Here is a 13308-nt window from a genome sequence, read left to right as displayed (position 1 = left end):
AGAGCAATCATCATATAAGCAACATGTGAGACAAGACAGAGACACACAACACAGGATATGTGTAAGAGACGCACACACACGCACGTGTGCACACGCGCGCACACACACGACAGGATACATGCAGAGACAAGCACACAAACACGCACATACAGTCAAGAGACTTCCAAGACACACAAAGGCATGCCAGATACATAATACACACAAGGCACATAATAAACACAGAAGGCATACACACACATATACACACGCAGTGTTAAAATGCAGACATTGCGGCAATGGTACCCTGGCCATAGGGAAGTGTTAGAATACAGGGACAGCTCTATGATACTTTACCTGCCCCATACATCAAATCCTGAGGAGTGCTGATGCTCTTGCCAGACCCTATAAGGGAATACTTCCTTGAATATGAAATTACCTAATCATCCCTGCAGCCTTCTTACGGTGTGGCTACCAGTGCTCAGAGCTCAGTGTTAGTGCACCACATCCACATATCATACGTGACCGGGGTCAGAAAGCATGTTTCCAGCCAAGCGTGTCTGTTTAGCATGGGCCATACAACAAATAAGCCATTGATGAGGACCTGCAGGTGAACGGCATGATGGGAGATCCATAGACACCAGTACCAGAGGGACAGAAGTCATGAGCAGAGGGTCCTGCTGCAGACTTAGGAGGTCAAGTGGCTCCGAGAAGCGGATATACTTTATGACTTATTGGCCTGGAGCAGATGCTTAAACAAACTGCTTCGGCCAAGTTTTTACATTTAAAATCTGCCGTCAGGAAATATCTGCCTTTAGGGAATAGGAGATAATGATGTTAAGGACGTTTAGAACTTAGCCCCCTGTGATTGTTGTCCGAATTAATGCCCACCTTATTCCCTAGCATTAGCCAGCAGAAAATTTGCGTATCCATCATTAGAAGGAATTCTGGGCTTAATTCAATCTGTCCTGCACTTGGGAAAAGAACATTAAAAGTGAAGACCTTTTTTTTCTCAAATCGGAGCTCATCTCAAATTTCCGGATTGAGACAAAAGACCTCGCCTTATCCGCCGGTGCATCTCATGTTTGCAAGGCAAGGACCACTGTAGACATTAACTTCCTGTCACCTTCAAGGATTTCATTGCCTGTACTCAGGCCCCCTCCGTACCTGGCCACTCTCCCTCCCTCCCTCCCTCCCTCCTGACTGGTGTCTGACTCTCTATCACAGCTGGAGGAGGAGGGGGGGGGCTGGTGTGACACAGCCGCCCTCCAAACGAAATAGGCATGAAATGAGAGGAAGCGTGTATCACGGGACGGATACAGCCGCGACAGCCGGAAGGAAGCAGCAGGGTCAGGCAGCCAGAGAGAAACTTTACCTGACAAGTCAAAGCTTTGAGACATGCTAAGCGGTCGAATTACTGCAAGAGAAACAGTGGGGGGGGTTAAAGAAAGAGACTGTTAAAACAGGGAAAGGGCTGTAGCTTTCCTTCTCTCTCACAGCCCAAAGGAAACCCCCTTTCAAAATCCTCCAAATATCTCCATCATATCCCATTACCATGACCAGCAAAAGCAAGCAGTAAAGGCGATTAGGTAAGAAACTACTGAGGAATTTAATTGCTGATCCTATTACTGCTCAGTTCAATACCTCTGGAACAGTGTAGCACAAATAGAGCTAGAAATCGACCTTGGGCTTAAATGGCTCTGACTGAGGCCAAGCAGTGGGGCCCTTTAACATGGCTTCAGTGACCAGAGATCATGGGACAGCGTTAATAGCGATAATCATTTTTTAGAACGATTCTCAAGCTTTTACTAAAATGAATACTCATCAAGTTCCTTAAAGTATGTGTGTCCCTAAATACCCCTTGCCCTTACTTAAAAAGGTACTAAATATTTTAATTTCAAAGGGCCTTAAATAGTTAGATGAAAAATTTTAGTTTTGGGGATTACAAAATAAATTATACCACTGTTACTTTACAATTATTTTGCACAATGACAACTTTTGAGTGGAGAAAGTTTTAATGAAAAACTTTTTTGTCCACGTGTTAATTTGGTGAAATGATTCTTTGGTGAAATCGTTCTCTTCTAGTTTCTATTGCATATTTCAGAAAATGCATGCATTTTTTTTATGTTTGTCCATTATCATCATTGCTGCACAGTGCTCCAAACCTAAACTCATCTATAGCTTGGTGTGAAATAGCATTTGTGAAAAGAAAAGTGCAAAACAAACAAAAGGAAATGTGAATGAAAGTATTCCAACGAGACAGAGACAGCTCTGGATGCTGTCCAGATATGAAGCAGCATCTCTGAATTCTCTGTTTGTGATCCCACAGGCAAAGCAGCCAGGTATAAGAGAATGGCACACAGTCATAGATCTAATGACTATATGCTACAAGTAGGGCCCTACCAAATCCACAGCAGTGAAAACCGTATCATCCTGTGTAACTGATCATTTGCCATAAAATGGCATGAAATGCAGCTTTTGTATTGAAAATTAAGAAAATTTAAATTGACCAAAAGTTTCCATGAATTTGGAAGGGCCCTACTTATATGCATTTTACCATTCTGTTTCTGACCAACATCGAATACATATCACTCTCAGAGTTACCGTAAGGTCAGTTGACTGCATTGTTTGTGCTAGCAAATCTTTGCTGACATCATATATCTTAGTTGTAAGCAAGTTATTTAACAGCTTGTTAGAACCATGCAAGCGAATTCAGCACCATACTGTGGCAAACATTTTGAAATGTGCTGTGTCTTTCATTAACTCCAGAACCCTGGCAACTGATAATGAAATAAAAAGAATCAAATGTCCAATCTTATAGCCATAACTAATATGAGCAAGCCTGTATGCATGTATTCTTGTATTTATACACGTGTGTATCATGTACAAGATTGTGGATGCGTACACATTGCATATGCATGAGTGTGTATTGTACATATTGTGTATTGTATGTATTGTTTGTGCGTGTGTGTGTGTGTGTGTGTGTGTGTGTGTGTATCTGTGTGTGTGCACATGCATGTGCGTCCTCCTCACCAAGGCGGCTCCTGCGTATCTCTTCTGGAGACACAGGCCTCAGTTTTCTCTCCGCTTTGATCTCCTCCAGGATTCGCTCGTGCAGGCAGGGCAGCCTCGGAGGGTGGGGCTTCAGTTTGCGGGCGGAGACCTGTGGGTGCATGAGTGACAGACACCGTCAGCCCGTCTCCACGCCCGTTATGGACAGACTAGGCATCACCATGACAACCCCCACACACCAGCACAGCCACAGAAATGACAGCATTCTGAGGGCCATTGGAAGTGCTTATCACTGAACACATAGCGGGTGCTTGATAGGCACTCAAAGAAGGATTTAGGGGGAGTCATCTTTGTCAAGTATTCTGGAGAGCTGGAAGACATTAGTGCTTGGAGTGGGGGGGGGGGGGTGAAAAGGGCCACTCACAGGGTTGAGGGGAGGTCTGGAGCGAATGAATTCCAGGATGACTTCGTGGGCACTCTTTTTTAACCTGGGCGGGAGGTCTCCGTTCACCTGCAAGAAGCGTAGTCGGGAAAAGGGGGGATTAGAACGCATAGCCCAACCTCTCTCCATCCAGCGATCAGTCACGAGTCAGAGCTCCATCACCATGGTAACAAGCCGCACCCAACAGGGCCGTGTGCAATGTTCACACTGGTTATTCTTGATCCTGCTCACTACGCAGCGGAGATCACGAGGAGCAGAGACATTAAACCAAGTGCACATCATGCACTCTAGCAATTCATTCAGCTAAGCACTCATAAAATAGACACAAACTACATCATTAAAAACCCACGTCTGATTTCCTTGATCATTGTCATGATCATTTCCATAATCTACTCATTATGTTATTCGGTATAATAATTCATGCATGCTTAACATGGGGATTCCGATAATCAGCTAGTCAATCATACACAAATTAAGAACAATATTTATTCAGATAATGTAAGCAAAATTTTGCAAAAATATGTATTCACTACATTAGAAAGCACAAAACGGTAGCGTTGGCTATGAATTGATATGAGCCTGGAAGGTCAACTGACAACACACACAGACTCTTAATGCACTTTGCTCTCTGTGTTCACTGCAAACCAACACAACTTTACCCGTCATCTTTCCTGGTAGGTATAAGCAATTTCGGTGACCAAGGCCTTTACTTTGTGTCTGTAGTATTATTGATTAAAATGAGACTTTCAGAGGTTTTATTAAAAAAAAATAAAGCTTTTTAAAAAAAGCTTTATTGTGTCTTTGCGACATACACTGATACTAGATACTATATCTGGACATAGAGAGTCATGTATTTGTGCACACGTTCCTGCCTCTCACAACAACCCAATACAAAAACCAGGGATGGTGACTGTTTCTGAGCACTGTCAACAGGAAGCAGATGGCTGTGGGACAAGTGCACCCACGTCTGGTACTTTTATAGTCATGCACCATCGTTATCTAAGATACAGCATTCAAAGAATGAAGCAAATGTGTCCAGGAATAGCCTCAGGCAACACCTTGCATTTGCCATTTTGAAAAGAAAAAGCATTTCCTCGTGTTAGCCAGGCCTCTTCCTGAGTGCTTGCGGATCATTGGTTTACAGTTTTAAGACTTCAAGCTCACTTTGCACTATTATTCAAACACAGCATCTGCTTCACCAGCACCCTTTTTCATTTACTGTGTCCATTCTCTGCCATAAAACATCACTGGCACCGCTCCAGTGTCCTTGCCAAACGGTGAGGACATTAGAGAGGATAAATAAAGTCAAAATCTATTTGCTTCTGAATCATTTCTTGACCCTAAAGAAAACCTAAATGATCATTACTTCCTTGTGACATACATTTTGTTTTTACCTTCAGCAGATAGCCATCCTACTGTGCAGCTATTGATTTTGTTTGCAGCAGACACATTTATAAAGTGACATAATGTACGAACAGAACATTTATCATTTCCTTGAGGGAAAAAGGGGGGGTCATTTTGTTTCCCTAAAAGATGATGACATCGCATACTGCACTGGCAAGGTGCTAGCGGCGTCAGTGTTATTTGTGTTTGAGCCCTGGGTCCCTTCACTGAGAACCTGCCCTCAGCGCTCACCATGACTTTGCGCAGCTTGTAGCGCTTGGAGCGGATGTCGTCCATCAGCATCTCGTAGGGCGTGAGCTGGAACTCGATGGGCAGGGGGTCGTACTGCCGCGCTTGCACTTTCTGCAGCTTCACTCCCGTCCGCAGGTCCCGCATCACCTGCACCCAGAAGCGGGCCTGACGAAGCACAACACAAACACACGAGCCGTGAGGGCAAACGCTGAGGCGAGCCTCTCCCTTTCGCACCCGCCAGCTCTGTACGCTCAAGCGCAAACGTGCACGCACAAATGCGCTCCATCGGGTGCTGTGAGAGATGGCCATGCAATACAACCAGAACCAGGATAGAGAATGCACAACCCAACAATGTTTGTTTTCCCCTTCAGTGACCAATTTAGACCAAAAAAAAAAACTAAGAGAGGTGAGTTAAGTGTGTGTGACCACTTAAGCTGGTCGGTGACAATCGCTTAGAAAAATACTGAAATGAGCCAAGAAACTTGCTTCAATTGCGTCAAATGCTTCATTTCAGTATACCACACACACACACACACACACACACACACACACACACACACAATGTTGTGGGAGGAGTCATTTCTCCATTCTCTTACCCAATCAGCATTCTGCAGCTCATTCAGGTCTCGCGTCGGCTCTTCTGTCGTCTCCGCCCCCATCTTTCGTAGGTTCTGCCAATCAGAGTGCAGAACTGCCATTAGTGTCACAGCTCCTACCCCCGTACACTCCAGCATGAGGACATCAAACTACCCCCACTGACCACAACCATAATCGAATGGCCTCACAGACCAACCCTCTGCTTGGAGTGTGTCAGATGCCAGCCTCACTCCTCCCCAAGCAAGGGGTAATGAATGAGCAGCTGATGTTCCCAAGCACTGTTCTTGGATCAGCTATTTTCAACATGAGTATCAACCTTTAGCTCATCCCAAATCATTGCTATAGGTCACCCTCCACCCCAAAGAAGCCTTGTATCATGAAGCAGGTGCAATGTTTGAAGAAACAAACATGCTAGCATATCTATCCAGCTATATAAATGGATGTAATGCAAATACTATGTAAACGTTATGTAAGTCGCTCTGGATAAGAGTGATTGCTAAATGCCTGTAATGTATTGCAATGTAATGTACCAACATACACAGAACATAATCTTTTTTTGCTGGGATGGGGTTCCCCCTCTCTTTTTTTCTCTCCAACTACAAACTAACCAATCACCAACATTTGCTTATTCATTGCATCATACCAAGCACTGAGCAATGAAAATGAACTCCAGTACATTTGCCCTCAACAGCCACAGCTATTTTCCAAAAACAGAGCATCTCTCATGGACACCACCCAGAAACCTGTGGGCAAGTGTTGAGTCCGCAGGAGGCATTAAGCAATGATGCACAACGGAATTACAGCCAAGACTATCCCACGCTACCTTAGCGAAACAGATCCAACTGCATCCGGCTGAGGACTCAGTTAGTGACTAAACCGCAACATTCGGGCTGTATGTATGGAGCGAGCGTCTTCAATGGCTGAGTGGATCTAACACCCTCCAATGTTCTGGACTTCAAACAGACAATGAACAGAGCTGGAGTGCAAGGGCAGAGAGAATCTTACAGGGAATCGGACAGCTCCGTTTCCACAGGCACAGCTGGCTATGTCGCTCCGCCCAGAGGGACTGAACGCAAGATGGCCGCCTATCCAGATGCTACAGTATGACTTACAGGCTCAATTAAGGTACAGTCTGTAACCCATAGGATCTTGTCATTGTGACATTTGTAGAGAGGGGCTGTCATTCTCACACCATACTGTGCACTCTCTATTTGTGAACTGTGCCCTCCTGTGGTTTCTTGTGGGAAATCACTCTCAGTGCATCTTTATTAAGAAGTACCCAGGTCAGGGCATTAGCAGGACTTATATCATGACCAGATTAGCCACAGGATGATGCAAGACTAACACAGGCCAAGCTTAGAAACACCTCCCTGAATAACATATGCGGTTTTATTAAATGTTACCAATCCTACCGAAACCTTCTACGCCACATGGGGCTCAACTGCTTTCCCCTGAGCATAATCTCCTTACATTCTCCTTGTTAAAAGGACCCACTGGATTTCACGACTGTGAATTACATAATCTAATGTGGGCAAATGCTTGGCTGAGTGGGACACAGTGTGGAGGGATATCACAGGACAGACGGACACTACATGCGGATTCACAGGAAAGATTTCAGGCAGATACAGAATTCAGTAGTTGGAACAAAATGCAGCAAAAAGTTTGCACGTTTATATAATTTCACAAAATATCAATCAATGATAATTTTATTTAATACAGACATCATTTCTGTTGCAGGCAGAAACCAAACCTTCAGAAACTGAAATTATTCTGCAGTTTATTTTGTAATAACCAATGAGCAAATCTTTTCTAAGCACAACAGAATGCAAAAAAACAAGCATTACAAAGGTTTCTGGGAAAAGCAGTCACACCTATTTTAACTACACTATCAATGCAGACAATGCTGACTGACCGGTGCAGCAGCTACAATGCAGCCAGCAGAATGAAAACCAGAACCAGGCTAATCCTGAGGTCATGCAGACAGGTCAAAAACAGCCCTGAGGATTGACCCTTAGCACTAAGCCGTATCCATTTATACACCTGACACTAGAATACACACACACGCACGCACCACGCATGCACACATGCTCGTACGCTAGCTGTCCATTAGCTCACTGAAATCCCTACTTCCAGCCTGTTCAATCTGAATTGATTACACAAGGAAGCAGTGGATTTTGTCATTTTGTTTAGAAAATATATAAACACAGTATTGGACACAAATTCTATGGACAAATACGTAATCTGCATAAACACTACAGCGCTCTTAAAAATAGTGACTGCTCTTAATCGTAATGTTTGTTGCAGGGTGTGCAGTAACTCTGGCATCGTTTAGAAAGCCTTACTTTAGCACCGCTCCTGTTCGAACGTTTCGAATGCTACACATCATGGGCCATTTCACACGCAGGCTTGCCATTCTGCCCTCTGTTCCGACGGGCAGGAGAGCCAGGCTATTCGCATTTGGTCTCTTTTCCAGCAGGCAAGAGAGAAATACTGTTGATATTTGTGCCACTTTCCAGAACGCAAAAGAGCCCTACTGTTGGCTGACCAACTGCTGTGTAGATTTTCTCTGTGGTGCGTGTCTTATATGCATGTCAATGGCAAGGTCGATGTGACTACTCTCCTGAAAAATCAGTCCAACTGACCTCTGCGCAGATGCTCAGGCAAATCATATCCAGGAACTTTTTCCCCCCTAACAGATGTCCCCCCTTTTTCTCCCTACTGTTAACTTAACTTAACCTCCAGACCAGGGACATACAACTCAAACCCTGTTTGTGTTTCAGCCCTTAAAAACTTTAATGTAAGTCACTGACTGGAAAAGGTCCGCACACTTTTTTTCCAAGGTCTAAACTGGCTGCTGACTGCCTAGATAATACTTCCCAACCGTATATTGGTGAGAACTTTAAGCCAGAACATTCCCTGACCATGCGTGGACCACGTTAGTTTTAGTTCCAACTTTAAATAACATCTGAGTGAGCCGTTAACTGATGTGGATTTGACATTGTTTAACAGTTACAAACTGCTGTTGCACGTTTGGGTTCATGAAATGTACAGAGTATTTTCATTAAAAAAAAACCTCCGACAGCACATTCCCTTCACCACACACTTGAAGCCAAGATTAATTGCAAAGATGCTAATATAGTTCAGCACTCAGTCAAGTTCAAACTTAATTGAGAGCTCAGGTAGAACATGCAATGAAAAGCCTGCATATACAGTAGGGCATGGACCACCCAAGACCAGGGTGCAGTCACTGTGCCCTGTGCCCTGTGCAGCCTGCACTGCTCCTGCACAGACATACCACCGAGGAGCTCTGTGCATGCAGCAGTGAGGCTCATCTGTAAATAAATTCATTTATTTTTTGATAAACAAAATTAGAGTCCAGTCAGATTTTCCACTGCTGTGTGAGCTGACCCCTGTCCCTTTCAAACCTGCTTGACAAATTGAATCTGCCAGGAATAGAGGATTCCATCAAATTTTGTTTTTAAATGAAATAAGAACAATGAATATAAATTTCCTTTCTCTGATTATCTGCAAACCAAATTCATCTGAGTTGGACCTAACTGTCATCTAACTGTTGAGTGATACTGAATGAGACAGGGTTTTGTTTGTAGAGGAAGTCGTAGCTCAGCCTCACCTCTTTGGCACTCTTGATCTTCTCCAGGAAGGTGTGGAGCTCCTTGGTCTCAGCGTAGAGGGCACGGCACACGGCCTGGTAGTGGCTGGGGGTGTCCGAGGAGCTGGGGAGGTGGGAGGTGCAGAGCTGTCCGAAAAGCAGAAGCAGAGGAGAGAATTATAGACAAGCACATGAATACACACATCAGAAGAAAAGGGTGCACACTGAACCAAACAATAATAATAATAATATATGGTAGATCATTACAGCACGTCACACGTTATTACTACTAAAAATTGCACGATACCGCCCTGTGCGGTTGAGTGGGGGACATATTACTCTGTCCTTTTAGGGAATACATTTGCTGTGAGCGTCAGTAAGGTGAATTAGTCAAATCACAATGAAAAATGGTCGCACACCATCCATCCTTCGAGTATTAGAATTTGGGGGCCTTTTTGGGCCTCGCCCTGCACAACCTGGCAGAGCTCTTTCCTCATTGTTCCATGACTCAGCTGTTATGGGTGGCGTTCTGCTGTCAAGTTACCCACATAAACAATGCCTCAAAACTGGCTGGGTGGCATTTTTACACATTTTCGTCTTCACCCTGCCCTCAGAAGCAATTTCTCCCACAGCCTATGTGTCTGATGTTCGGGGAAAAAAATCAAAGTTATGAGAAATCAGATAGTAGTGTGGAACCCTCATTTCAGCAGTTTGTTTCCACGTGCTCTCACTTGGTGTGCAGATTGGCATCTTAGATAATCTCAACCAACCAAGTGTCTTAAAAGCTACAGCAACCAATATGTAGCATGTTCACCTTTAGTCAGAGAGCCAGAGAATGTGCTTGTGAGCACGCCCCATTGAACTCAGCAAAGATGGAGGTGAACACTGTGTGGATAGACCTTCACGTGTCGTCTCAGACTCAGACTGACACGTTCTCTACGGAGTGGGTCCACCTCCATTAGACTGCAGGGACCAAGCAGAGGACTGATTCTCCCAGGCATACAATCAAGCCCCTGTGTAGCATCTAATGAAATCATACAGTTACAGTGAACATGGTGAAGTGTATCTTCAGAGACCTGGCTACCCCCTTGTTAGCATTTAGAGTTAATAGAGTCTTTAAAAGGCCAGGCAAAGTTCACATGTCTTGTGCAACCAGGAGAAGACCGGCATATCTGATAAAACAGACAGATACTTCATAGTAAAGTCTAGTGGAAATATTTTCAACATGCTTATCAAGGTGACAAAAAACCGAAAGCAAAAACAAAAAAAAACCATTTTGAAAAATTACAAAAAGGTTGATGGGAACTCAAATGTCAACAGATATTTTGTAACAGATGTTCCCCAATCTGCTCATAAAGTTGTGCAGGTACATAACTGACATCTTAAGCTACAGCGACCCTCACTTATATCCCACATGACACTACTTCATTCAATTGATCTCCATTGGCACTGTCCTTCGAATATTCCTTTTCCTGAGGTCAGTGAGCTATCCAATATCGCAAGGATGGGTCTGTGGTCTTCGTTGAAGAGACAGTTACATTGTCTACAGTCCATAATACCTATCCAGCCAGGGCCACCTGACCACATGCAACTCAACCTCAAGCACATTATATTTTACACTCCTGATGTTTCCTAGCTCAGGTGCTAGCTTCCTAAACCTCTTTTCCCTTGTACATTTGCCCCATTGCATTGCCATTATCAATGATACTTCCCCAAAGCTGCTTACACATTTCTTGTAGCTTAGTCTCACTTGGTGGGTGGGTTTCCGTGAGACATAAATAGGGGAAGCACCTAGAAAAACCTACTGGGAAGAACCTCATAGTTCTAAAGCAAAATTCCCACAGAGATTTTGGCTGCCCTCCTTCCATGAAGGAAATACTAAATACCAGCATATAACCCATACAAATATGCATTTACACATCTGCTACTTCCTTTTCTGAAAACCAGCTGAAAAAGTATCCCCACACATGTATGCTGTGTCACATTTTAGAACCACAATACAAGAAATATAATGATACACATGTTCTATGCACCTCAAATAACAATAAAAAAACCAAAAACCAATTAAAGTATTTCCATTAACTGTCATGGATTTAATTTTTTTCCCATCAAATCATTGTTTAGGTTTTATGGGGAAAACAATGAAAAGTATGGAAATGTCACTTCAAGGATATAGACTTTTATAACTCTCATAAAGTAAAAGGCATATAAAAAAATCTAAATAAACTTGGATTCTTTCATAATATGCAAAAATCCAAAGAGATCGCTTAAGAATGAGTAATACGGTACAACTTATTCAATATCTATATCTCATATATATATATATATATATATATATATATATATATATAGATCTCATATTTCCTGTTTTGCAAGCTCTTTATGGGTGCACAAGTTTCTTGTACTTCAGACTCTTTATCACTGTCCTAGTAAGTTACTGCCATGGAAAACTCCCTGCAGGGATCAACTGTTGCCTAATTTCTAATCTCTGACCTACTGCTATGATCTGCCCGCCAGGGACTTGCCTGCCCTCAGTCATGGGGGTTGCTCCTTTTGAGTCTGGTTCCTCCCAATGTTCTGTTCATTTTTGTGCCACTTTGTCCCTAGGCTTGTTTTTGTAGAAGCTTTAGGCTAAGGACTCAAGGATCTGTTGCAAAGGACATCATGACAAAATTTTGCAAAATGCACTCTACAAATAGAAATTGATTTGATTTAATTTATATAAAGGCTTTATAAGACACATGTGGAGGAGCAAAACCCTATCAAGCAACTTTACATTACAGATTATCCCAGCTACATTGGGTACATTAAGTACAGTACTTGCAAGTAACTTGCTTTATAAGTTCTCATCTTTGCTTTGCTTGGGATTTGCTTCATTACCATTATAAATGTCCTGCTCCCATTGGTCATTAGTGTGTTAGTTTTAACTGATGACAAATAAGCATGTGTGATTTTGCAGGAGAGAATAAAGTAATCCACATCTAAAAGGAACTTAATCACAGGGATTTCATTTAATCCTTAGGAGTTTCTATAAATGGTGATATTGTCAACAGTTTCTGGTAAAGAGGTTCAAATACAACTTTTACATTCAGCAAATCTGAATCTGTTCTGTGGGGCTGTTGGAAAGGATGGTGGCATTTTAACATAGTAACCCACACAGTAGCCCAGTTTTCTTTCACTGATAAACGGTCATATAATAGACCTCCTTACTGAGGTCATCACAAAATATTTTCAGTTAACTGCTCCAGAACAATCAGTTACTGAAGATTACAAAAACAAGGTACAATAAAATCTTAAATGTAATACATAAAAATTCATTAATCCTAAGGGAAATGCGGGAAAAGCATTATGGCCACTTTCCTTGTTCAATGACCTCTTGGGCTTTCTTGCCGTTCTCAGACAAAACAGGTATCACAACTGTTAAGCAGATTAACATCTGAGCTCTCCCCAAAAGCTTGGGTTAAAGACTGCATCAAGAGCTCATAGCTGATCTCCTCAAGGAGTCAGTTCAGACAAAAGCTACACCAACAGCTTATAGCTAATCACCTCTGGTTGGTTTGTACTGGAGTTCATGGTGTGTAGACCTAGCTAACTGAGACTCTCCACATGGACGTGCAGTTACCTCAATGAACCCCCTACCTTCTGACTTCAAACTCTGATTTGCAAGATTGAACTGTGCTTGTAAGGCTAAAATATTCTTTCTACAAATCTCTAACCTCTGCTAAACTCTCCCATTGCATGTGGCCATAAGAATCTGACCCCCACTGTGACCGCTGTCAGATAAACAGTCAGGGTCGTAAAGGTGAAAGCAAATGACCTTACGCAACCTGCTCAGTGAAGACAGTTGTGCTCCTAGATAGGATCAAAGGTGGTGTTCGGCACAAACAAGTCTGTAATTAACTTGACTTACAACTTCATAATTTACGTCATTTAGGAATGACTGGATTCCACAAAAAATGAGAATCAACTACAGCAACTTTGCAGAACCAAACATGGTTACAGACAAATGGAACAAGACCAGATGACTGAAAGCATT

General features: G+C 42.9%; 1 protein-coding gene across 3 annotated transcripts in view; it reads right to left on the bottom strand.

Moving 5' to 3' along the window:
- spire1a (spire-type actin nucleation factor 1a) overlaps positions 1-13308 on the bottom strand; it is a 50323-nt gene that overhangs the window by 10214 nt on the left and 26801 nt on the right. For 2 of the 3 annotated variants that reach the window (XM_035430766.1, XM_035430767.1), the window contains exons 4-9: positions 9294-9419; positions 5662-5736; positions 5066-5230; positions 3413-3499; positions 3010-3139; positions 1352-1393 (exon numbers count right to left, since the gene is read on the bottom strand). In XM_035430766.1, coding sequence (XP_035286657.1) covers positions 1352-1393; positions 3010-3139; positions 3413-3499; positions 5066-5230; positions 5662-5736; positions 9294-9419 — 625 coding nt within the window. The remainder of the gene's footprint in view (positions 1-1351; positions 1394-3009; positions 3140-3412; positions 3500-5065; positions 5231-5661; positions 5737-9293; positions 9420-13308) is intronic. The other variant, XM_035430768.1, reaches the window with a different exon arrangement.

Source organism: Anguilla anguilla, chromosome 8 (genome assembly GCF_013347855.1).
Source record: "Anguilla anguilla isolate fAngAng1 chromosome 8, fAngAng1.pri, whole genome shotgun sequence".
In the NCBI taxonomy this organism is placed as follows: domain Eukaryota; kingdom Metazoa; phylum Chordata; class Actinopteri; order Anguilliformes; family Anguillidae; genus Anguilla; species Anguilla anguilla.
Note: the sequence above shows the minus strand (reverse complement) of the source record. Positions and strands in the feature narration are given on the sequence as shown.